Source organism: Branchiostoma belcheri, unplaced genomic scaffold (assembly GCF_001625305.1).
Source record: "Branchiostoma belcheri isolate BF01 breed outbred unplaced genomic scaffold, Haploidv18h27 scaffold67, whole genome shotgun sequence".
In the NCBI taxonomy this organism is placed as follows: Eukaryota; Metazoa; Chordata; class Leptocardii; order Amphioxiformes; family Branchiostomatidae; genus Branchiostoma; species Branchiostoma belcheri.
The window spans coordinates 661,117-685,571 of NW_017804320.1; the positions used below are offsets into that span (position 1 = coordinate 661,117).

General features: G+C 41.4%; 3 protein-coding genes across 3 annotated transcripts in view; 2 read left to right on the plus strand and 1 right to left on the minus strand.

Annotated features, from left to right (window-relative positions):
* LOC109483906 (sushi, von Willebrand factor type A, EGF and pentraxin domain-containing protein 1-like) overlaps positions 1 to 7,150 on the minus strand; it is a 19,043-nt gene extending 11,893 nt beyond the window's left edge. Inside the window, exons 1-9 of the mRNA XM_019787046.1 lie at positions 6,261 to 7,150; positions 3,285 to 3,486; positions 2,617 to 2,806; positions 2,374 to 2,487; positions 2,172 to 2,246; positions 1,769 to 1,924; positions 1,494 to 1,650; positions 975 to 1,193; positions 30 to 208 (exon numbers count right to left, since the gene is read on the minus strand). Coding sequence (XP_019642605.1) covers positions 30 to 208; positions 975 to 1,193; positions 1,494 to 1,650; positions 1,769 to 1,924; positions 2,172 to 2,246; positions 2,374 to 2,487; positions 2,617 to 2,806; positions 3,285 to 3,486; positions 6,261 to 6,775 — 1,807 coding nt within the window. The 5' untranslated portion in view covers positions 6,776 to 7,150. The remainder of the gene's footprint in view (positions 1 to 29; positions 209 to 974; positions 1,194 to 1,493; positions 1,651 to 1,768; positions 1,925 to 2,171; positions 2,247 to 2,373; positions 2,488 to 2,616; positions 2,807 to 3,284; positions 3,487 to 6,260) is intronic.
* A 98-nt stretch (positions 7,151 to 7,248) lies between these two features.
* Positions 7,249 to 16,443, plus strand: LOC109483909. Its single transcript, XM_019787048.1, has 13 exons — positions 7,249 to 7,511; positions 7,937 to 8,056; positions 9,420 to 9,517; positions 10,070 to 10,162; positions 10,529 to 10,648; positions 10,865 to 10,984; positions 11,379 to 11,624; positions 11,872 to 12,261; positions 12,584 to 12,706; positions 12,986 to 13,159; positions 13,575 to 13,766; positions 14,282 to 15,657; positions 16,133 to 16,443. The coding sequence occupies exons 1-13, from the start codon at positions 7,453 to 7,455 to the stop codon at positions 16,280 to 16,282; spliced, it is 3,261 nt and encodes a 1,086-aa protein (XP_019642607.1). The 5' UTR covers positions 7,249 to 7,452; the 3' UTR covers positions 16,283 to 16,443.
* Positions 16,444 to 16,714: 271 nt separating this feature from the next.
* LOC109483908 lies at positions 16,715 to 24,146 on the plus strand. The gene is made up of 9 exons (XM_019787047.1): positions 16,715 to 19,923; positions 20,218 to 21,018; positions 21,188 to 21,361; positions 21,784 to 21,951; positions 22,145 to 22,306; positions 22,462 to 22,650; positions 23,036 to 23,188; positions 23,456 to 23,539; positions 23,910 to 24,146. Exons 1-9 carry the CDS (start codon positions 16,812 to 16,814, stop codon positions 23,987 to 23,989), a joined length of 4,923 nt encoding a protein of 1,640 aa, XP_019642606.1. The 5' UTR covers positions 16,715 to 16,811; the 3' UTR covers positions 23,990 to 24,146.
* The last annotated feature ends 309 nt before the right edge of the window (positions 24,147 to 24,455 follow it).

Here is a 24,455-nt window from a genome sequence, read left to right on the forward strand (position 1 = left end):
TAAAATACTAATTATTTTATCATATTAACCTGTCCGTTGGTTGACTCGTCGAATTGCAATACCCATCGGTTTCTTTAGCCCTCCTCCACCGAATGCTGTCGGTCGGTCGAGGCCACTAATGGTCCCTTTTAAAATGGTCTTTGTCCACCAGTCAGACCAGTACAAGCTGTTTCCAGCTAGGGCGATATCAAATGGGTGCCAGACATACCTGTGGAAAGTTGTCATGATTGCCATTATCGCTTAAGTAGTAATGCATTAAACCATAGCAAACAAACATTGTGTGTTTTCCAACTGCAGATTCTCATGAACGGAGTGGAAGGGGTTTGCAAGGTGCCCGGATTCATAAACACTGTGGGACATTCATACCAGTATTCAAAGTTTTATACTGACCACCAGAAATTGATAAATTTTCGGATAGACCGACTACCCCTACGGCTTACAGCTACGGGACTGAGTGAGTCAGGAGTGAGTGAGTGAGTGTGTATGAGTGAGTGACTACGTGAATGGGTATTAACTATGTAAGTAAGTGAGTATGTAAGAGTGGATATGTGAGTGAGTGAATAATGTAAGTGGTTGTGTGAGTGGGTATGTTAGTGTGTGTGTGTGTGTGTGTGTGTGTGTGAGTGAGTGAGTGAGTGAGTGAGTGAGTGAGTAAATGAGTGAGTGAGTAAATGAGTGAGTGAGTGAGTAAATGAGTGAGTGAGTGAGTGAGTGTGTGTATGAGTGAGTGACTACGTGAATGGGTATTAACTTTGTAAGTGAGTGAGTAATACTATGTAAGTGAGTGGGTAATGTATGTTAGTGGATAATGTGAGTGGTTGTGTGAGTATGTGTGTGTGTGTGAGTGTGTGTGTGCGTGCGTGTGTGAGTGTGTGTGTGTGTGAGTGAGTGAGTGAGTGGATATGTAAGTGAACGGGTATGTAATTGAGTGGGTGAATGATTCAAAGTTAAGCTATGCCAGAAATGGTACCTACCTGTCGCCGTACACAACTCGTCTTTCATGCCCATCCAGGTTCGCCTCCTCAATCTTGTTCAGGTAAGCGTCTGTCCAGTAGAGGTGGCTGTTGCTGAGGTCAATGGCGAGACCGTTAGGCCACACCAGGTCTGTTGACACGATGACCCGGCGATCCGTTCCATCCATGGCGGCACGTTCTATGGCCGCAGGTTTGCCCCAGTCCGTCCAGAACATAAATCTAACAAAAACAGTCCATCTCTTCATTTGTCAATATGTTAAATATAAAACGCAGCTCAATCTTTTGTCTGTTTATTTACAATTGAATAAAATGAGATTAATGTACAATAGAATTGAATGAAAAACTTCATTGTCACTACCTTTGCATCTAAAGGTAGTGACTTAATAATCTTTTTACAAATATCTTTAACTATTGGAATGTACATTTTGGTCACCTCCATCTGCCCTATAATGTATAAACATACAACTTTTAAAAAACAATCTACATAGTGCATTGTGCTTGAAAAGTTGCTCGTCTTACCCTATTGATGCCTGGACCACGATAGCCCTTGGTTCCCGTAGCCCCGTGGTGATGAGAGCTTTACGGTCTGATCCGTCCAACTTACTGACTTCTATCACTCTCCGTCCCGCATCGGTCCAGTAGATGTTGGACGAAGCCCCGTCTACAGCTAATCCATCTGTGGAACATATTCGACAAGGCAGCTAATTACCACACATTGTTGACATTCTATACTAGTCTGTCTCTTAGAAACGACGTGTAAAATGTAGAAAATGTGGAAAACAGTAGTCACGTACCTGGTGTATCTATATCTGTCACCAGCACTGTGAACTCATCGCTACTGAAACTATATTGGCAGATGGTTCCTGCTCCTGGGTCTGTCCAGTACAGATGTGCGTCCTTGGGGTTGTAAGCAACAGCCACGGGAGACTCCAGACCGGGTATTGGCAAATCTGTAAAAAAATCATGATTTTGTTTGTTTTGTTTTCATTAAAAAAAGGTAATTGAAGCCAATTTTAGATGCTACTGGTAGAATAGATGCATTGTTGAGCAGACAGGTATCCTTTACTTACGGATACTGCCTAAGGCTTTTTTCTCAGATAAGAAATTGTATCGTATCAAAATCGTACGTGAACACTGTCCTTTCCTTTATGGTACGCATTTTCATAGGTTGCCTGGAAACAATTAAATTGTACATACCGACAAATGGAGAGGAACTATCCAACGACGCAGAAAGGAGTCTCGAGTCGTCAGCAATCAAAAGAACATCTCCACCTTGACAAAAAGACAATAGTTTTGATTAAAAAATCGTACAAGTAATCGTACATGTTGATCCTTGAGCAACCGGCTTTCAAAGCTAAATTATTATGATAATTTATTATACTAGTATCATGTCACTAACCCTCAACGCAGATGTTTTTATCCTCCTGAAATGTCTTTCCTGCTTCACAGATGCACGTTGCCGTCGTCTCAAACTGCCTCACACAAAGTCCGCTGCAATCAGGACACATTCCAGCTGAAAAAAGCATACGTTCAATCTTTCTCGACCCTGTTTCAGATAACCTTGCCTTATCTTAATGCAATAAACATAATTGCTTAATTGCTTGACTTTGGGGGGCTTGCTATATGGATATATGGCAATCACCTGAACGATTTTTCGAAGCATCGTCACTGGAGTCCACCGCAAGACTGTACGCCGTGCCGCCGATGTGTCGTGTTACCGCCTGCCGAGTCGTAATGTTCAGTTGTACAATCCTTCCTGCCTCGGAGAAGAAGAGCCATCCTTTGTAGGCCACAATGTCAAGTGGCTGAGACCCAGCACTCTCATAGATAATCTTAATCGGAAAAGGCAGAAAAATAAATGGCCGAGAATCATAGAAAATGTTGGACAATAGAAATTACAATAAGTACCAGCTCTAAAACTCACACGTATCGAGTCTCCCGGTCACACACTTACGCTTGACAAGGTGCGCATTTTGGATACGGAGCATACAGGATTATATCTTGCGGGGCGTGAAGGAGGCAGTTTATATCAGGGCCCATCAACCCCCTCTGAACCCTGACGTTGGGAGCTTTCCGTCGTTCCACCACATTTGATGAACTTCTGATTTTGGGAGAGTCAGCGAGTACATTATGCAGCTGAAGAAGGTTGACGAGATCGACCAACAATTTATGGTGAGTTTCTTTCTTGTGTTGGAACAAAGCTTGAACTATCTAACTATAATACTGGTTTGCTACAGATCATTGGTGTCTAGACAATACATCTGATTCAAGGTCAATTTGTGATCAACCCTCTAAACAACGATTACTCACGTGTCTGTCTTCTCCTGTCACTAGGCAGGACTCGACTGTACCCTTTGCTCCATCTACCCAGTATATTTTGTCTTTGGTTTCATCTACCGAGATTCCAGTCGGCAGGATGATGTCCGTGCCGACAATCGTGGTGCGGCTAGTGCCGACTGTAGTTACTTGTTCCACCGCTGGGTACTGGCCCCATTGTGTCCAGAACACATATCTGTGGTAATAATGACATAGTGCGTGGCCATACAAATGTATCAATTCCTGGTGTGACTCTTCTAAAATACTTCACTGAAGCCAAAAATTATGTATTTTGGCAGGAATACCGAAAACTAGTGGCGATTTTTAAGATCATGGCCTATGGGGTACGTACAATCTCTGGCCTTTAAGCAGACAAGAAAGCTTTTGAAAAAAGCTGGCCGGAGGCCAAAATGGGAATAGCTCCTTGGGTGGCATTGTCTCAAAGAAGTGGTCAGCATGCTGACTTGAATTGTAGCAATGCTAAAAAGTGTGAATGTAGATGCTTTCTGCTTATAACATTACTTGTGCCAATGATATTTAGATCTCTATATTAGGCCGATTTCTACTCTTTCCAGCCACCTCCAGAAGCCCAGTAGAGGCTATGACTTTTCCAAAAGCATATTCACACAAATAACTTATAATACCATTTTCCAGTATCTTTTTTGTGCAATTCATTTCTGGCATATGGCAAACTTAAGTAAGATGTTAACAATTATAAAAAAAGTGCTTTTACAAAAGCTGACGTTTGGTCGTGTGGTCTTTTTGAACAACAAAATCGTATGCAACAAATGCGTTTTTTCTTTGAAGTGATGATATGACCTTTAATTGAAATCTAGCTCCCCTACATATACATTTTGTGCGTTAGTATGAAGGGGTTTTTACTATTGGCATATAGAGAGTTTAAATATTTTATTTTGATAAATTACTGTACACATTTTCCACAATGATTTGAATACTCAAGTACACATAAAATCACTTTTAATTGGAATATACAGCTCCTGGCGAATTCTAATACAACAACATAAATATTACTTTCATTGAATAAAAAGGAATCAAGATATTACTACCGGTGAATTTTATGACTACAGACTGTCCTGGGTACTGAAATGACTATTCAGCTGAAAGGCTAAAATATTACATGGACGGTATTCTCCTTTCTGGAGCTCTAAACATCATAGGTACATAACACCCCTCGCCCCCCGACGTCTACCCACTGTCAACTCCGCGGCCAATGCCAATTTCTCAGAATTTTGGCAGAATTTTGTTCCGTGTGCTTCCCACAACGTCACTACTTTCTGGAGAATCCTCGCCGAGGAGAGGATAAATTCCCCTACAATTTCTAATATCAAGGTCCCCAAGCACGTATTTCAGCGTAAATCCGGACATTTCGCGACAACAATCAGAAATTTATCGCCGAAAAGACACTAGCGACGCGGAATCACGTGTTCGGCAACGCGGCTGTTTTCGCCCGAGAAATACCCCAATCCCGAATGTATCCGGGACCAGCACACAGGACATGTACTGTGATCCCGGATATATCCAAGACCCGCATTTACGCACAAACACACATACTAGTTATGATCCCTAGCGAGGATAGGCGGTACAAGTTGCAGGCTCATTAACATAATATATGGACAGACGAACAGTGCGAGTTATTTGCCAGTTTATGACTCGCATGAGCGACATTTTAACGTGAAATCGTATTGTGAATGTATCCTTTGTCAGACGTATTGCCATGGCATAGGCCTAAACGGTTTCTGAACTGGGAACCGTGTAAGACTACCCAACCCGCCCACCGAGTCATGGCATTGCATGGCATTGCATTGCCATTGTAGGAATTGCGCAACTTGCGGTTGGGAATTGCGTAACTTCGGTCGCCGTACCAAGCGACGTACCATCCACCAAGCACCCTTCCCGTCAGTAAGCCGGAGGCCTTGCGGCCTCTGGCAAAAGATGTGACTGACCTTGCATTGCATTGCATTGACAAAAAAAGTGAACAAATTAAAGAAAGCAACGTTGATAAATATCTCAAATTAGATTAGATATGATGAACAAAGTGAATACAAGCATGCAATTGGATATAATTGATACATTCGCTATACATAACACACTTTTGGGCAAAAATTTCGTGAAATACTGTAATGCCGCAAATCAGGCCGGTCCATTGGAATTCGTCGAATACCAGCTGTCCGCCATGTTGTTTGCATTGTTTATCCCCGCTCAACAACGCCTCCCTTCTGTATGCAACAAACTGCAACTGTCTCTAGAGTTGTATAATTGTGAGCCTTTTACCCATGGACCACAAATTCTGTCATCTGTACACCATACTTTACATCTAGCCACAAAAGGCCAGCATTTTTCGCTGACTTTTGCTTTATTTTTTCAATTTGAACCAATGTCATAAACACAGGAAACGTAACGGCCATAGAAGGTATCGGATATACATGTAGTAGGTACCATATGGTTAAATCTACACATATCAGCATTGCACACTGCTATTTTGAATCTAATTCTCCATTGCAGAAACATCGATGTGTTTAATATATAATTAATATAGATAACAATTATATCTGAACCACGACGTATGTTGATTATATTGTCTAATTGTCACGGCAGCTACATATACTATGTCAGCCGACGGTCAGGTAAAATCGTCTTGTTCATGCATGCAAAGTCAACCCTTTTTACTTAACAAATATTTTACTGTGTGCTTATGTGTACAAAACACGTAGTTTATTAAATAAGTTAACACCAGAATGGCGTTCAGTAACAACACCCAACAAGCAACAACACCCTCTAAAAGCCTCCGTGCCACATTGCTACCTCGTCGTTTCATAGCAAAACATTCACAGAAACATGTACACTGCCTCGTATAATATTTCTGGTAATTTCAGAAATGGTATTTCATCAATGCACTGTGCCCTTGTTCAAGATACCCTAGACATTACAGACGATTATTGTACTACTTACCCAAGGCGCTTGTGCAGGGCGATTCCGCGGGGTTCTTCCACGCCAGAGAAGGCTAGTACGCTTGTTTTACCGGTCGACACGTCTGCTACTGTCACTCGGTTATTCTTGTCGTCGGTAAGGAACAAGCTGCCAAACTGTGCGTCGTACGAAATACCGTAAGTCTTGAATCCTTCAGCAACTGTTTCTGTGGAGTTCACACCGGCAGTGCTCCCACGAAAAATCATACCAGAGTCGAATTCAGCCCAAAGTAAGCGGTTCACAGAAACGTCGATGGCAAACACAAACGAACTGTTCGCGATCAGGCACTGTTCCTGTTCTTCATTGAAACGCTCTATGTCCAGTACACAGACGTGGGTACCGTTAGAGAAATTTAACGACAAACCAAGCACACCAAACAAGCTTACCTCTAGAAGCAAGCAACACAGAATCCCTTTCCAACAGGAATCCATAATGTCGATGCTACCCTTGCAGCGGTCGGTAGAAAACACAGGGCCCCGGTGCTGGGGCAGGTGCATGAAAACACATTAGAGTCTTCCAACCTGGTGACTGTTTTCGATGTACGAACTAAATTGAGAATTGAACAGACAAAAACCCTCCCTTGTCCTGCACTGCCACATTTTGAGCAACATGGGTGTTTACGTCCTCGTTTGTCACAACATTGCCAATGTTTTACAAGACAGCCTTTTGTCTGCGAGAATGGGGATTCACCACGATATCTAGGCAAGGAGGTTCCGTCCAACGTCCAAATAGTTGATATCAGTTCTCTTGATATAGCAATATGTTCTTGCTACCTTCTGACTTTTGACGTCCATGTATAACCTGTGGGAACCAAGGGGGCTTCCGAGACAAACATTTCTCAATCGGTGAAACATTTCTTGCTGCGTGTGCAAACCCTGCCCCGGTTACAAGGCGCCCCATGTCTCCATGGCAGCCCTCCGGTGGATAGAATTTCTGAGAAGATACGCGACACTGGACACGGTAGGGGGGATTTTGTGTCAGTTACCAAGCACCTGTCAAGGGCTTCAGTGCTCCTTGGCACTCGTCCAGCCATGCAGACCGCCCCGCGCCGGTGTCACCCCAGGTCCAGTTTACACGTCGTGCAAAACTTTTGAGGAAGTAAGATCAGGTGCTGGCGAGGTGAAATCTCGGACCTAACTTACCTGACTTAGCGCTCTCAGCACGTCAAGACACGATGAGTCTCACCACCCTTGTACTTCTTCTATTGTGCCTTCTTCCTTCGTCTATGGCCGCGTAAGTACGCTATATTGCTGGTTACACAAAGATTTTGTGGAGAAATGAGCTGTGATAATTTTTACCATAGTTGACACCCATACAACATGGATAGCGTTGATCGAGACTTCAATAACAGATAATCCATAGTTTTCTCAACAGTACACCACAACTCTTTCTGGACTTCTTGAGATCACAACATTCTATAACAATTCGTTTTCAATATTTACAACTAGAAATTACATGAACTCATCTACGTAATTTGTTTTTGATCACAACAGTCGGTAATCGGTCAAATATATTCAAATGACCTGCTTGTATGAGTTTGTGAAAGTTACGTGGGGCAATATGAAGACGTATCTTTGCTCGTGTAACACATTGCAGAGACATTGTGAATAATACAGAGATGTCTTTTAATACAAAGTTTGATTTTTTAACCCTAACAGGCGGTGTTCGGTACAGCGATCCCGTAGGGTGACCACTCAGGAGTCCTACGAAGTTAGAACCAGTCAAAAATACTATACTAGCTGTGGCTTTTGGGGATTAAGCCGTTGTTCACGTCACAGGTATGTGGAAGTTAATGTAAAGATATATTTACACGAACGATATCCTTAACTGTGAAGTCAAGTCTATCACAGATTTAGTAAAATATCGGTAGCTATTCTATATAACAATAAATAATATTGCACAATGTAGTTTTGGTGGCTTTCCCACTGTTTGTACGAAATGCCATTTTATGGTGTGGTGTGGTGAAACACATTGTGTTCTCTCATGTTTCTTCTCCTCCTCCATTTTTCAGCCGAATGACCTGAAATTTCGCATGGGGGTAGACTGGGCAGATACCACCAGACCCATTTTTTCATTCTCTAAAAACAGACCTTTGAAATTGTTTCATTTGTTGTTTTTTTTTTGTCATTTTCCGACAAAATATGTACATATGGGGTCAAAATCATCTGAAATTTGGTATGGGTTTTATGCTTTATATATCTAATAACAATACTTCATTATAATGTTTGACACATCCTCCCTTAAACTTATATAATTTGGGACTTTTTTACTGTTTTCAGGTCACAATTTACAGTATAGTGGGGGGAGGGGAGTTATCAGAATGACATGCAGAGGGCCGGGGGTTAACTGGTTAACTGCATTAACAAATGCAGCAAGCCATACCATATTGACAGTATTGACCTAATTTTGTAGGTTTTGTCAAACTTTCCTGCTCCAGCATTGGAATGAGGGGCATAAACGATTTTTATACAACTGTTGAATTCTTAGTTATCTGCCACTTTATACTATAGTTATATCAATGTAAAGCATTGTTTTCCCTCGTGTTTCTCCTTTTTTCTCTACCATGTCGTAAAATGGATTCAAATTTGGGGCCAAATGACCTGGCTGACATTTGCAGAAGGCGTTGATAGATTCCATTGCTGCATGAAGGTATAGACTGTTGGAATACTTCACATTTTGGGCAGGGGCGATTTAAAAACAATCTATTTGTGCGGGAGGGGGGCAGGTTCATTTTTGGTACGGGGGATATGTGTTGAAGCCATCTGCTGCATTTGCTCCAAAGCAAATGTTCGCCTTTCGAGTATCAGTTTGCAACAGAGGTTTTTTTTTCTAATTTTGGCATGTAAGTTAATGTACCATAGTGATTAGATTTCTACTTAACGCCAAAATCAAAACAAAAAAAACTGTTAGTACTCAATCAACTGGATATGATACTCAAAAATCAAAATTCATATCCATTTGGGTGAGTAACTGTTTTTGTTATGTCTTATAGCTTGGATGTCTAACCTTCACCGACTTACTTTTATTTTGCTTTATCTGGCCACTTCTCCCTGTATTTAAATACATGTATAAAGTAGGTGCACGTGCTAATTATATGTGTGCATTAGGAGAGTAAGCACGACAACGTGCTGTATATTTCAGGGATGTTTCCCGAACAGGCTACCGACCCCGATACAACACTATCTACTACACAGATTATGAATGTTGTCCAGGCTGGACTGGGTCCAACTGTAACACAGGTATGGTCTATAGTACTGAGATAATTAAAAACTTGAATGCTAACTAAAGGTATCATACCATGTTTGTTGCTTGTTCGTTTCCTTTTTATTATAATAATCTGGCCCTCAGTGCTTACCAACTTGAATGTTGTTTTCGGTCAGTTTTAATCGAACTAAACAGAGTGCAAATACTCTCAAAAGTTGAACCTATGCAAGGATACCATTATGAACATATAACAGTATGGCCAGGAAGGTAACACTAACACCTTGGCAGGAAACGGGTTGGGATGGGCGTAATGGGTTAAGTATTACCGCCATGTCCGGCTGATTAGAAGTTTAATACTGATGCTATACAACACTTCGTTTGACGTAATACGCAATTAGGCTTTCTTTCTGTAATATTGAAATATTGATTTTTTAGTATTACTACCACTTCAGCCAATTAAGTTTAGCTATCTGAATTATCAATATGCTACAAGCTTGATTTACATTGAAACGTCATGCTGTTGCGTCATGTTTTCTTTTTTTTTACCTTGAACATATTTTTTTCTCAATCGTAATTCATTTTAACAGCTGTATGCAGCAGCGGCTGTTACAACGGTGCATGTACAGCCCCAGGTGTATGCTCCTGTAACACGGGATGGCGGGGGCATACCTGCAGCACAGGTAAAAATTTATTAAAATCTATCTGTCTGACAATGTATTCTAACTTTGAATTTAAAATTTAGTATGGTCTAATGACCAATGTGTCGTATTAGTTCCTAACATTGCCAGCAGTTATAATCTTGTTGTGTGTGTTTTAGTACCATGCCTATGTCTAAGAGTAACTTCTAAAACTGTATAGGTCATATTTTGATCAGTAATTATAATATCTGTTGCAACTTTTGTAGAGTCAAACTAGTTACTAATGGGTATATTTCTTTTTTTATTCATCGACCTCGTATCTTGGTAATATTGGTGCACTTGTAGCCTTTTTGTCTATTGCTGTCAAATAAACTACCATAATTTTCTATATACACGTATAACATATAGATACAAACGAGTGTTCGAGGGGCAATGGCGGCTGCAGTCACTACTGTGTGAACACACACGGAAGCTACCGCTGCACTTGTCGTACGGGATACCATCTGTCAGGAAGGCACTCATGCTATGGTACGATATTGTCTTTGCTACTTTAAGATACTGCATCTTGTACTCTTTGTTTTATAGGCATGACTGGTTCTGGTTCATTTTCTAGATTGTAGTGTTTCATTCCCCTACGTAATACAAGTTATTAGTGAACTTTCGACCACATGAAAATATGATGGTAACCATTGTAACTCAGTAGTTTTGAAATATTGGTCTTAAGTCATATTCATACCACCGCAGATATAAACGAATGTAACAGTGGCAACGGGGGCTGTGATCATCAGTGCCATGATACGTCAGGATCTTTCTACTGCACATGCAACACCGGGTATTCCCTGTATGGGGCCACAAGATGTATCGGTACGTTTCCTGGCCAATTTACCTCTTTCTTTCCTGCCTGGCAAATGGCAGAATTCTAAATGAGTTTTCTTAAATGTTGTTTTATTAGGGCTTGGAGGCATAATGTGGGCCATTCTTACTTAAAATCCTCATATTGCGAGTAAAGATGATTGCCAAAAATTTTTTTTGGTACAACAACTAATTTAATAATTTCCCTTTCTCTCGCGACAATACTTTGAATCTTATAACTAAGCATTCTCCTTCATTCTCCTTCTGTATTCTTCCACTGATTTACATCTTCCCTGCCTATTCCAATTTCAACCTTTGTCTTGGTAACGCCATATTGCATTCCTATGCCCAAATTCACTTACTTCTTATGACATTGTATTAGTAACAGTATATCTTATATGTGCAGACGTGGATGAGTGCTTGGTGGATACAGACGGGTGCTCCCACATCTGTGACAACACGGCAGGCAGTTACACGTGCCACTGCCGTCCCGGGTACGCCCTACAGGCGGACAGACACTCCTGCGGGGACGTGGACGAATGTTCCGCCAACAATGGAGGCTGTGAGCACACCTGTAGTAACAGCGCGGGGAGCTACAGGTGTGACTGCGACATCGGATTCCGACTGAACTCAAACGACCATTCCTGCGACGGTAAATCCACTATATCATGTCCAACAACTTTGTCAAAACAGCTCATATCGCGTTGACAAATGTCGTAGTAGAGGTCACTTTTTTTACAGCCAAATCGTGATTACTCTCTTGATCAGCATGCCGAATTGCGGAAAAAGGGGTTTTATTTGTTTTATCTGTTTGTTTCAACAGGATATTTTGAAGCTTAAAATGCCAATAATGTAGGAATAAACACTAATTATGTATTCTAATTTGTATCCATTTTTAGATATCGACGAATGCGCGGAAAACATCAATGGCTGTGACCATATCTGTACCAACACCCGGGGCAGCTACGTCTGCACCTGCCGACCGGGATACTCGTTAATGTCTGACGGACGCTTGTGTCAAGGTATCGAATCGGATGCAAATTACATTCAATTTGCCTTGTTAGACGTTTTGGTTGACAATATAATTTTCATATCCTTTTTGAAAAACATATACGGAACCTTTTTCGGCATATGTAAACCTTACGGCTTACATCTCTTCACAGACATAAACGAATGCGAACCTGGCGGGTTTCATGCATGTGCCCATAACTGCCACAACGAGGTGGGAAGTTACACCTGTTCCTGCCATGTGGGCTATAGACTGGCGACAGACGACCGAGGATGTGACGGTAAGCACACCGCATCATCCAACCTTCATTATATAAGCAATGATATATTTTTTTTTATTACGTGTTGGAATTAAAAATAAAAAATAAAAAATTATATAAGCAATGAAAGCTTCTTGGTTGATATCCCTAAAAAATCATAAGGTTGGTGAATGGTTGAATATCAAAGTTTTACTTTATTCACGATCATTTCCGACGCTTCGACGACCGTCCGTCATCTTCATCAGGAATAAAACGAAGTGGAATGTCTTACTTTAAGACAAACATTTGTTTTTTGTTAAAATTGTGATGGTATTCTTATGACATGTGTTCCCATCAAACAAAGATATTGACGAGTGTGATGAGCAGTCATCAGGATGTGAGCACACCTGTTACAACTCTGTCGGCAGTTACCACTGTGGCTGTCATGTCGGGTGGCACCTCGCATGGGACCAGCACACATGTCTAGGTCAGATCTTTTTTTTTTAACTTAGGCCATGTTGATTTGATTATATGGATGACATCCTCCGGGAGCCCCAAAACTGATGCGCGCGTGCGAATAAAAAAAGTTTTGCAAAAAAAAAAGTTCTTTTCATTATGAAATCTACGTGGTCATGAGGGCTGAGCAAATGGCACAGAATATGGTTTGGCGAATAATCTAGTCTTAAAGTTAATTTCTTTCGGCTAAAAAAACTGCCTCTTATACTTAAGTCATGTATAGCTCAAATCTAGATACATTTTTCATTAGGCAATCCATGTGTAGACATCGGGATTCCACGGAATGGAGAACGAACCTGCACGGGTTTTGTCACAAACGAGACGTGTCTGTTCGAGTGTCACCCCGGGTACCACATGACCGGGTCGGCCGAACGACGCTGCCTGCCTTCGGCACAATGGACGGGGGAGCAGCCGCAATGCCCGCGTAAGTAATTTAAGATTTGTTCGTGCTCGCTTGAGTGTGTATGAGTGTGCATGTGTGTGAGTGTTGTGTATGTGTTCGAGTGTGCGTTATATTTATGTGTGTGTGTGTGCGTGTGTGTGTATGTGTGTGTACCTGTGTGTGTCATTGTCGCGTGTGTGTATGCGTGTTTGTGTGTAGGTGATTGAGGGTGTTTAATTGAGTTAGTGTTTATGTGTGTGTATGTGATTGAGCGTGTGTGTGATTTAGTGAGTGTTTATGTGTGTGTATTTGTGTGTCACTGAGTGGGTGTTTCATGTGTGTCTGTGTGTGAAAAAGTGTGTGTTGTATGTGTGTGTGTGTGTGTTGTGTGACCATAGACGCATTAAGAAAGAGCAGCAGGTAGACATTAGCTTTACATAATAACTGTTTCTTTCAGCTAAGTTGTGCGAAAGGCTACAACCTCCAGAGAACGGGTACATCAGAATGCCGTGCCGGAAGGAGTACACGTCGCGATGCATCATGGGATGCAACAATGGGTTCTACCAGTCCCATGGAGATGGCGATAACAAAAACTGCGTGTTACAAGGTAGCGAGGTGGGGTGGAGTGACAATGCCTTCAATTGTTCACGTAAGTAAAAATTGATGATTTCAATCATTACATATGCACAGCAATATATAGTAAAAAATCAGGGAAACTTATATATATTTACACATTATGCACATTGTACAACTTATGACAGTAGCAGTTTAATGTCTTGTGACCAGTATTTGCTTGTTAAACCTATATTATGTATGATTAGGATGACACAAAAGGTTAAAGTTCTGGTCATTCTTTTTACAAAGTTTAATCAACCATGTAAATACGAGTCATTTAGAAAGTGATCCTGCCAAAAATATGACTCCTTACAAGTTCAAAAGCTGTCCGCAAGGTTTGTTTACATTCTGGTATTTTGTAGTGTTGCCACAAAATCAGTGCTCCTCGTGTGGGCTGTTTTAGCCCCAACCATAAATGTCAAAAACGTAAGATGATTATTGCACAAATATGCTGGACGTAAAAAGTGGACTAACACTAATACGCAATTCAGATATTTACATTTTTGATGCAATAACATAATGGCATAATGACTGTGTTATTCTGGACAGGAATCACAGCCTGTGAACCAAACCCGTGTCTCCATGAAGGACGATGCACCCCGATAGACTCCGTTCAATATTCCTGTGATTGTACAGACACTGGGTACAAGGGTGACAGATGTCAAACCGGATTCATAACATTTCCAAAAGAGGGGTACCCAATTCTGTTAACGCACGTATGGTCTCAAGAGTTTGTGATTCGTGCTAAACCAACCAAAGAACTGATCTTGTCTCTACGTGGACATGGTTTGGAGTTCGAGCCAGCGACAGTAGTCTTCTCGTATCCAGATTCTACAGCAGAATTTAGGGTAAAGGGGAGGGTGCCCGGCTTTATACCGATACAGTACAGCATTTCAGGTCAAAGTGCAGCAGAATTTGAGGTACCAGACATCGACATTTTACCAGTGAACAATCGCGAGCACCCTTTCAGATCCCGACTGTCTCATCAATACGCAACCGGTGACGACATCCCTCTTGTTGCAGGTTGTAACGAGTTAGAGCTGGTAAATGCCCCATGTCAAAACGTCAGCTTACTATCCACATCCCCTTGGCATGAGGACCGCTTTGACGTCTTTCATAGGTTTTCCACTGGCCTTATACATGTAAAAACAAATGGCATCACCCTGCCGTTTTCACTGACTGGCACTATGATTCAAACGGTTCCAACAATAACGTCATTGCCTCTGGAAAAACATTTATTCACATACGTAGACAACCATTCAATGGATGAGGATTCTGGCACCTGCCGTGAGTTCCCTCCCGTACTTCTAAAAAGACTGTCAGAAACGTCCGCGTTCTTCAACTCATACGTACGGTCCGTAAACAGTCTCCTTCCAGGTTGGTTTCACCTTGTGTCCAGTTCAGAGCCACAGCAGTGGCTGATCAGTAGCGTTTCTGATTTAGTGTCTGCCAATTCCATTGCAATAATGTCTTGTGGGACCCTCCCCTTTTCACATGGCAGTCTTGTACATGTATTACGTAGCCCTTCTAATGTCATATTCAATGTCCTTGGAGAGCACAAGACGACATATGCTGTTGACGGCAACATTTGTCTCGCTGTCGATGCATGCTATAATTCATTTGCAGTCACATTCCCACTGTCCAGTGGATATGGCATCATCCAAACGCTTTCTAGAAAACTTGGTCTGTCTAAATGGGAATTTTTCCTTAGAGGGTTTGGCATGTCACCCCCTTTTAGTCTGTACAATCCGGAATTTGACGTGGTATTCTGGGATGACCATGGAACCTCTCGACAGAGGTCTGCATCAGGGGACATCTGGCTAGATTCCAGTTTTCAGTTTACTGTGACATCAGAGAACAAGGCAGCAACACTAAACGTACACGTCGACGGCAATCTGTTCATTCGGTCAGCAGGAATAGAACAGGTAAATCGTGTGAAAAACTTCAAGTATTAATTGCCAGTTTAGAAGTTGTACCCCAATTTATGTCTCCACACAACATTAAAGACGTAACACGTGGTAAAGATAATGCCTCTTGTACATTTGTATGCTTGATAAGCAATGTTGAACATTATCGAGGTTAAACTTGTAATATCTGTATTTGTAAAGCCGATATAACGGCCCTTCGACGTAACACACCAGCTTCGCAGGCACGAGGCGGGGTGGCAGGTGGATACATTACACCGAATGACTTGTTACACCTAACCCTTGAACATCTATCTCTAAACATTGTTTAAAGCTATCTAATTATAATGCCCCACTGCAATTGGTGACAGCGAGTTCCACTCTGCGATAGTTCTAAGAAAGAATGGATTTTTGAACACATCAATCCTTGGTTGATAACTCTGGTACTTGTTTACTTATAAAAAAAGTAACGTCGTTGTTCTCTTCGTTTTTACAGATCTTTAGTCATTTCCTGTCAAAAGGGTTCCTGGCTACAGGAAAACCACACATTACAATGAATCTTGGAATAGACTACAAGGAAACGACAACGAATTTCACCTTCCCGAATGAAGAAACATCGCTCTACATTTCTCAAGAAGGTACGTAAGACTTGTGCACTGCATTTACTGGTAGGGCGTGACCAGCATGCAAACACTTCTCCCGAAACATTGTATGCTGAGACACTTGATACCACAAATATTTACTTTAGAAAGACAGACACGCGCTAGAGAATTGTCAAAGCACGAAACCACGGAGCCACTAATGTTGTCCTTTTAAGATTGTTTTTTTGTCACGGCTTTCAGGCTATTCACTTAAATTCAAGGTGATTAATTTCTTTTTCTTGTGACAATTTTGTATGTTTAAACTGACGAACGTCAAAGCCTTACTGTGGTAAACAACTATATATAACATGGCGTATGCTTTCTGCACATTACTAACTTATTCTCACCGTTTCATGATATTATTGAAGTCAGATTTCTACAGATGAAAGCTTAGGTTGATTGGGTATACTTAACACACTTGCAGGTTCCAAAAACAGTTTTGCAAAGGTTCAATTCCAGCGGGTGACCAGTGAAAGCCCGTTCGATGACACGCCGCTGAAGAGTGTCTTCGCCATTAATGACAATACAGACCTGATGGGTTGCATCAAACTGTTACACAAAAATCAACCCATTAAAGAAAACCCTGTGTTACTAGAAAAGCTGCAAAGTCTTAATGAGACTGCTAGTAGGGCCCTCCACGTTGTATCCACTATGGAAGGGAAAACCTCCTCGGATCAAATCAGCAGCCTAGGAAGGAGAATTACAACATATCAAACAACCCTTCAGAACAGCGTCGATTCCGTTGGTTCTGGCACCAATACAACAGACATCGTTGACGCATTGTCCGCGCTGCAGATTGAATATTGGCCACTTTCTAGAATGTTAACGAAAACAGCTGATACGCTCAGTCACGGTGGCCATACAATTGCAAAAAACGACGCAAATACAGTCTACGGTATAGTGTCAGAGTTTGCACAGTCTCATGACACAATTATGCAAATCATGCTGAACGCAACTTCCCAAGTACAGCTCACAGAGTTTTGCTTAACATTTCGCGCCACGGTCTGTCAGTACAGCCTATGTTTTGGTCATTCAGATGTAGAACTAACCGTGAAAGAAGATTCGTGGATACTCGGAGGAATAACTTCTCCTACCGAAACCTTACGTTTTGATCAGTATCTGACGTTCCGTGAAGGTAACAAAGTAACATGGAAACTGGCGGGCGAAAAAATCTCCACAAGTGTGTCAGTAGATTTTCAAATCTTTGGAGAAACAAAAACACTGACGCTTTCGACCGAAGATACAATTGCTCATATACAGGGCAGTATTGTTCTGAGCCAGATTCCCATCTATTTAGTTGGACATTGTAACATACATGTAGACACTGGAAGCACCTTACGGTGGAATATCACAATTTTATTTCTTCACCACTCAGACGGCCTTCCACGTCTTGTGAGAGATCGGCTGGAGACGTATCTCTCCGACATTTTGACTAAATCAGATAATCGTTATGAGCTGGCACAAAAGTCGGTAGAAAGCCTTGAAAACCTTTTCTCTCAGGCAAATGCAGACTTCAACAATTCGAATCAAAGCCTAGAAAGCATCGAGCAAGAGTATGCTACGGCTTTGTCCGAATTAGAAGACAGTGAAAACGAGCTCCAGCAACTTGAGCAGGAGTTTGAAAGTGACAAAAATAATATACAGAACCACCTGAATGCACTTGACGCCCTATGTGAACTGCAAACCTGCCCTGTTGTACAAACACCAGGTGTAAAGTGTAGTGCATGTACAAGGCTTTATACCCGTAAAATACCAGAGAGATGCTGCACACCTTGTTACAAAACTCGACGAGTAATTGAACAGTACGAGTGCCAGACGACGTGTTTTGATTGGAGCGAAACATGTACAGTGACACATTATTGCCGATGCAGTTTTTTGTGGATCACTGGGTGCAGCTTTGGAGACATAGTGAAATGTACAGCCCAAACTGACTTTTACCCCTGCAGTGAGAACTGTAGCAAATCTGTCACCTACTACGACGAAACAGAATGCTGTAAAACGTGCTATCAAACTGAAACAGGATACGTTCAGACAGAATGCTGCGAAGAAGTCCCTAACTTGACAGTAACACAAGATCCAACATGCCTCAGTGAGAATGAAGCCTGTAGATCAGTTCGAAGTACGGTCTTTTCTCGCTATGAACACTCTTGGGGCGATGTGACGACAAAGCTTGCTAGTCTACAGTCAGCAAGATCGCGACGAAACACGAATCAGATAAACCTCGAAAACCTTCGTGTTCAATTAGATGCACAGCGTCTACATGCCAAAGAACGTGAGGCACTATCCGAGCGTTATCGTCTGTCCCTGTCTGAAGCAAAGCTGGTCCTTACGTCTGTAAAGACCGCATTAGGTGACTCTTTCAAACTCCGCGGCCTATTTAACGGTACAGACATGGCAGGTCTGCAAATAGTAAACGTGTCATCAACTATGACGCTAACAAGCAACACATCCAAAATTATACCCTTAAAGGTACTTGTTCAGGTTAATTCTCGTCTGCATGAAGTTGGAATGGTTCTTGACCTTGACTCCATTGAAACATCACTTGCTAATGGAGTCGAGAAGATAGGAAGGACCATTTTTGGCAACATCGATGCAGCACTCCACGCGGTCTCTACGTTTTCCGACACAGAAGGAAGAAGACGGAAGCGTGCTACTACAGAAACCACGGACCTTACCACTGACTCATGTCACACATTCAATGAGATTTCTACATACCTCACTGAGATAGTCACCCTAATTCAGGAGTTTGAGAGGGAACAGCTTCGCATGAAACTCTTGTTTATGGAAACTGAACAACACTTACTCGCTTTAAAACAGAACGTCACCTTATATACGAGACTGCGGAAGAGTGCATACAACAAAACAATTCTAGTAGATTATTTCAACATAACCAGTGATTCTGACAAAGACATTCAGAATATCAGCCAAGAAGCACAAGCAACTCTCAAGTTGATTGAGACAATTTCATTTATCAATCGGAACAATGAAGACACATCAACGGGGACTGCGGCCGCAAGCCGTTTATACGTGGCATACGAAGAGGTAACACGTAACGCCTCCTATTTCGACGTCTGTTTTGGCTTTCGCGACTGCATACTTCAGGTTTTAGAGGACTACTACAACCTTCTCTATCCTACAGAAGAACCTGAAGTCATCGCTATGGAGAGCAACATTCTGGAGGTTAGGGATAGTCTTGAAGTTTTGTTAAACGACACAAGTTTGAACAGAAGTAACATCTATTGGAACCTACAAAATCTCATGACATGTATCAACGCCACAAGCGATGGAAACTGGCTCTGTGGCACGGCTCCAAATATCCAACTACAACCATCGGTAACAAACAAAGTACTGCAGGGCAATGACCTGACATTGGAATGTAATGCTACCGGAGAGCCGGACCCTAAATATGAATGGATCAAAGACAGTAGAATAAAACTTGGCAATTCCACGGAACTGATGTTGAAAAACGTGAAGGAGGAAGCAAGAGGAGAATACGTTTGCATAGCTTCCAACAGGTTTGGGTCTTCATCAACCGTGCCTATCCAAGTGGACGTCACATCTAAACCGCAGCTCACTCAACACCCATTGTCTCAGGAACTCGCTCTGGGCAGTGAAGTGGGAACCACAATGAACTGCAGTGCAGCAGGTGAGTTATATTGCTCTTAGCCTTTAGTCCTTACATTATACATTGTACTTCTGTGATGATAATCTACCGTAGACAAACAGAAGTTTGGCAACAAAAACTTTGTTTCTTTTCTTTAAACAGAGGTTTTAAACATTTTTCAACTTTAAAGAGCAAAATCTGAACCTTAACGGTAAAAGCATTTGATGGTATTTTCTTTAATTTTCATACCATTTTGGCATAGCTTTAAAATAACGTCTGTAAACAACGCTTAAGTTTTTCTTACAAATGAGGCTATTTGCCACATTGTGTCAACAGGTACGCCAACACCCTTGATTCGCTGGTTCTTCCGAAAAAATACATTGTCAAATTGGGATCAGGTCAACAACGGGACAGCATCAGACTACATCCTGATAATCCACCCGACATGGCAAGACGAAGGGTGGTACGCCTGCCGGGCAGAAAACGAACACGGACAAACTATGTCAGAGCCAGCCTTTCTCATGATACTGGGTGTCACGGTGGCAGTGCCTACGGTAAACATAACCTTTCAACTCACTGACAAACACAAAGAGAGTGTTGACATCGATACGCCGCTGCCTGGGGTCAAGCATGATGACCTCACCTTTTCAACTCAGATACCATCTACCGTAACAGTGGCACACGGTAGATTGAATGAAAGCTTGTCTACCACTCAGCCAGAGATAAACATTACCTCCGCGCCAGATGTCAATGCTGGATACGGTGTTGATTTTGAGAGAATGGCGAGCATCCTAGAAGATATAACTGGTCTCGGCAGTGTCGCAAAAGTGTTTCTAATGAAAGAAGTATTTGATACTAGATATGAACGACGTCTTCAGATAACAATAAATGGCAGAAACCTGACCAACGGAACAGATTATTTATATCTGTACCCTCATTACGCAAAGAAAATGACATTTGAACTGAACGAATTCCAAAGTAGGATATCCGAGCTTGAACAGGCGACAGAAGTAGGCAATATTACTGCATTGTATGGTGGTCAGAACATCAACCTTGACCCCAGCGTATTTGAAGTGTTATATACAGAATTCCTGTGTCCAAGTGGGCAAGGGGTTGACGAAAACGGCTATATCTGCGGTGAGTAGTCACAAAATACCCTCCACTTTGTCTTATTTCTGCAATTTTAACGGCTCTTAATTTGTAGACTAAACCGTTTATTCATCCATTCACTTATCTACATACATTGTCATTGGTGCTCAGTCTCTGGTTATACTGAATAAAACCCGTTCAAACACTGTCCCTGCAGTGAACTGCCCACCAGGAAAGTACAGGGGTCGCAGCGATCTCTTCTGGTCACCAGAGTGCAGACCATGTCCGAAGGGGTTCTACCAGGATCAACAAGGCCAGGAGACATGTGAACCATGTCCAGAAGGAACTACGACTTATTCAACGGGGACTAGATCGTCTACGTTATGCTACGGTACGAATAGAAAATATTTTTGTATCCATCTGCAACGTTTCCTAATGAAAGCAATCATATACACAAGTAATGGACCTGTGACCATAAACAACATTGCGGTCTTATTTTGACAAATGAACGAGGAGATGTTTCCAAATAATATGCAGAGTTCCACATTGCAATTTTGTGTCAGACATCATCAGTGCTGCCAAACAGTATCATAATTTGCCCCTTGAACATTTAAAAGTGAAATTTAAATCGGCATACCATTTTTGCGCAGTTTAAGTCATATACATTTTTATGATTGACAGTGGCTGGTGTGTTTAGGGCGGTTATACCGGCTATGCACGTCAGATAGAGAAATAAAGAGTAGTATAGTTGTAGCAGATATCATAATGCATTGCAATTGCACGTTAAATGATCATTTTAATGCATCTTCATAGAGCCCTGCTCACCTGGACATTTTTCTGACAATGGTATCATGAGTCAGAACTGCAGCTCCTGTCCAGAAGACACGTATCAAGTACACTGGGAACAGACCTCATGCACCGAGTGTCCACCGGGAAGGGGCACGCGTCTTCAGGGTGCGACGTCTCCGGATCTCTGTGAAGGTAGTCGACAAATGATTATTCAAGATTCCTTCTTTTCATTTCTGACTGGATTTCTGATAAACGCTCTATTTAATAACAAGGACAGAAGTATTTCATACTTTTCTTAGATGTAAGTAAGGTGTTATCTTAAGGCATAAAATGACATGGTTTCTAACATCACATCTCGTCAAATATAACATCTGTTGTATTCCAGTTAAATGCAATCAGGGCCAATTCTCCGAGACTGGATTCGAGCCGTGTACCCTTTGTCCCAAAGGATCCTTTCAAAACAGGACAGGACAGACAACCTGTTTGGACTGTAATGCCTCATTGACCACAACTAGTAGCGGGTCTACTTCATCCAAGCAATGCAGAGGTATGTCTTAAGAAAAACGTGATTATTCGCCTAAACTCTTGTTTCTTGGGACTTGACTTACTATGAAAACATTTAAAGTACAAATGAACTGTACAAATAAAAACATGTTAGAAAGCTGAACTAAAATTGATTAAAATGGCGTTTTCCATCCACAGAGCCTTGCCACGCGGGATACTACTTCTTTGCGAGCGGTACGTCTGATGAGGGGGAGTGCTCTCCCTGTCCTAAGGGATACTTCCTACCCCGGCCCCGGGACCCACGAGAAGAAATGAGGAAGTGTATGAAATGTCCTTTTGGTCAAACAACATCTAGTGTTGGGGCAACATCCTCTGACGACTGTGGAAGTACGTTTTAAAAGCCATTATTTCACTTTAGTGTCTATATCACAAGGGGAATTTTGCCTGTAGAATGGCAAAAATGTCATTACGTCCAATACGTTGTCAGCAATAAGAAGGTTGGGTGTTGAGTTTTTCACATGTTGTGTACAGTGTGAACGATCATAAATCCTGTGTATGTATTGTGTGACACAAATTTGTACCTATCACCATTGGATAATTACCTCACCTCACCATTGCATGATAAAATGTTTACAAATACATAATATTTGGTGTATTCATTCAAGAAATTAGCAGAAGAACATGCCTTTTAGCTATAGGCAAATGTTGTCATGTTCAATTATATAGTGTCAGTTGATTCATGCTCTAAAAGGAAACATTTATCATCCTACAGTGAGCTGCAGACCAGGCTCGTACTCGGACTCTGGCCTTCTGCCCTGCACTCCTTGTACGAATGGAACCTACCAGCCAGAGGAAGGGATGAAACAGTGCATGACGTGTCCAAACGGGACGAAAACAGAGACTGAAGGTTCAACGCAGTGTAAAGGTATGTTTACCGAACACACACGTCACACAAGCATGGTTGCCCTTTGCTTTGGAATGCTTTGTTCCTGTGTGGCTATTTCAGAATATTGTGTCATGCCACGGCATTTTGAAAGGGATAATTCCCTTAACTTTTGGATATTTTTCAGCATACAAAGTCCGTATTGTCTAAACTTTGGGGGATTAGAAGACTGTCCACTACTTTTAAAATATTCTTTGACTCATTGTATCGTTATGCTTTGTCTCCCCCCCCCTCCCGAACATTGTCCAGAAATACCCAACCTAACTCCAGAGCGCCAGTCTGAATCAGCCCCAAGAAAAGTTATCATCTGCTTGAGCGTTGGAATTGGCATTGGTGAGTTCCTGATGTGGTTGGTTATGAATTAAATTTTGTTTTTGGGTGACATTAGGAAAAAAAGAGTAACCCTTTCAATATTCTACTGAAGGATGAATGTGCACGCTGTATCATTTATTCAGGTACTATTTCATTAAACGAATGTAAACCTAATTAACAAGAACTTTTAAAAAGTTATTCTAGGTCAATGTTATTTGAAGATTTTATTTCCATTAGTAACAAAGAATCATTTAAGAATTCTCTTAACTTCACTTACGCTTTCAAAATGATCAACTGCACATTTTCTCAATTGATAACATGAAGTCTTATACAAACTGCTAATTATCAAGGTGATGAATTTTAATATATTTTTTTTTTCCATTTGCTACAGGGGCCTTGACTACAATATACCTGCTGCTCACTAAAAAGCTGTTTCTCGTGAGACGAACAAGTCGGTATAAGGCCACATGAAAGTGTACAGTGTCTTGATCTTTTGAAAAATATACGGTTTCTAAAGACAATTGCCCGATACGTACATGCTCAGTTTTGTTTTACAATCTTCTACGACGTATACATAGAATTATTAATTAAAACTTCCTTGTATCATCTGGATTCCAAATGGTATGTAATTTCCTTACGCAAGATATACTAAATTTAGTATAGAGGATGTAAAAAGATATCTTTAAAACCTTAAAAGGTTTTATTGTGGTACTCTATAGCTTAAATCTTGTATTTTCTTTTCATTCTATGTACTAACACTGCGCTGGTGCAGAACGTATCCTGTAAATAATGTAAGTTAATGTCATTTCTTCTACACTACTACTGTGTTCAACTTAACATGGGAGGTGACCAGTTCAAGGTACTTGTACGTATTTTGTTCCATAACGTGCTAGATTTAGTAAATAACAAACACAGCATATGCGTCGTACTCGAGTTC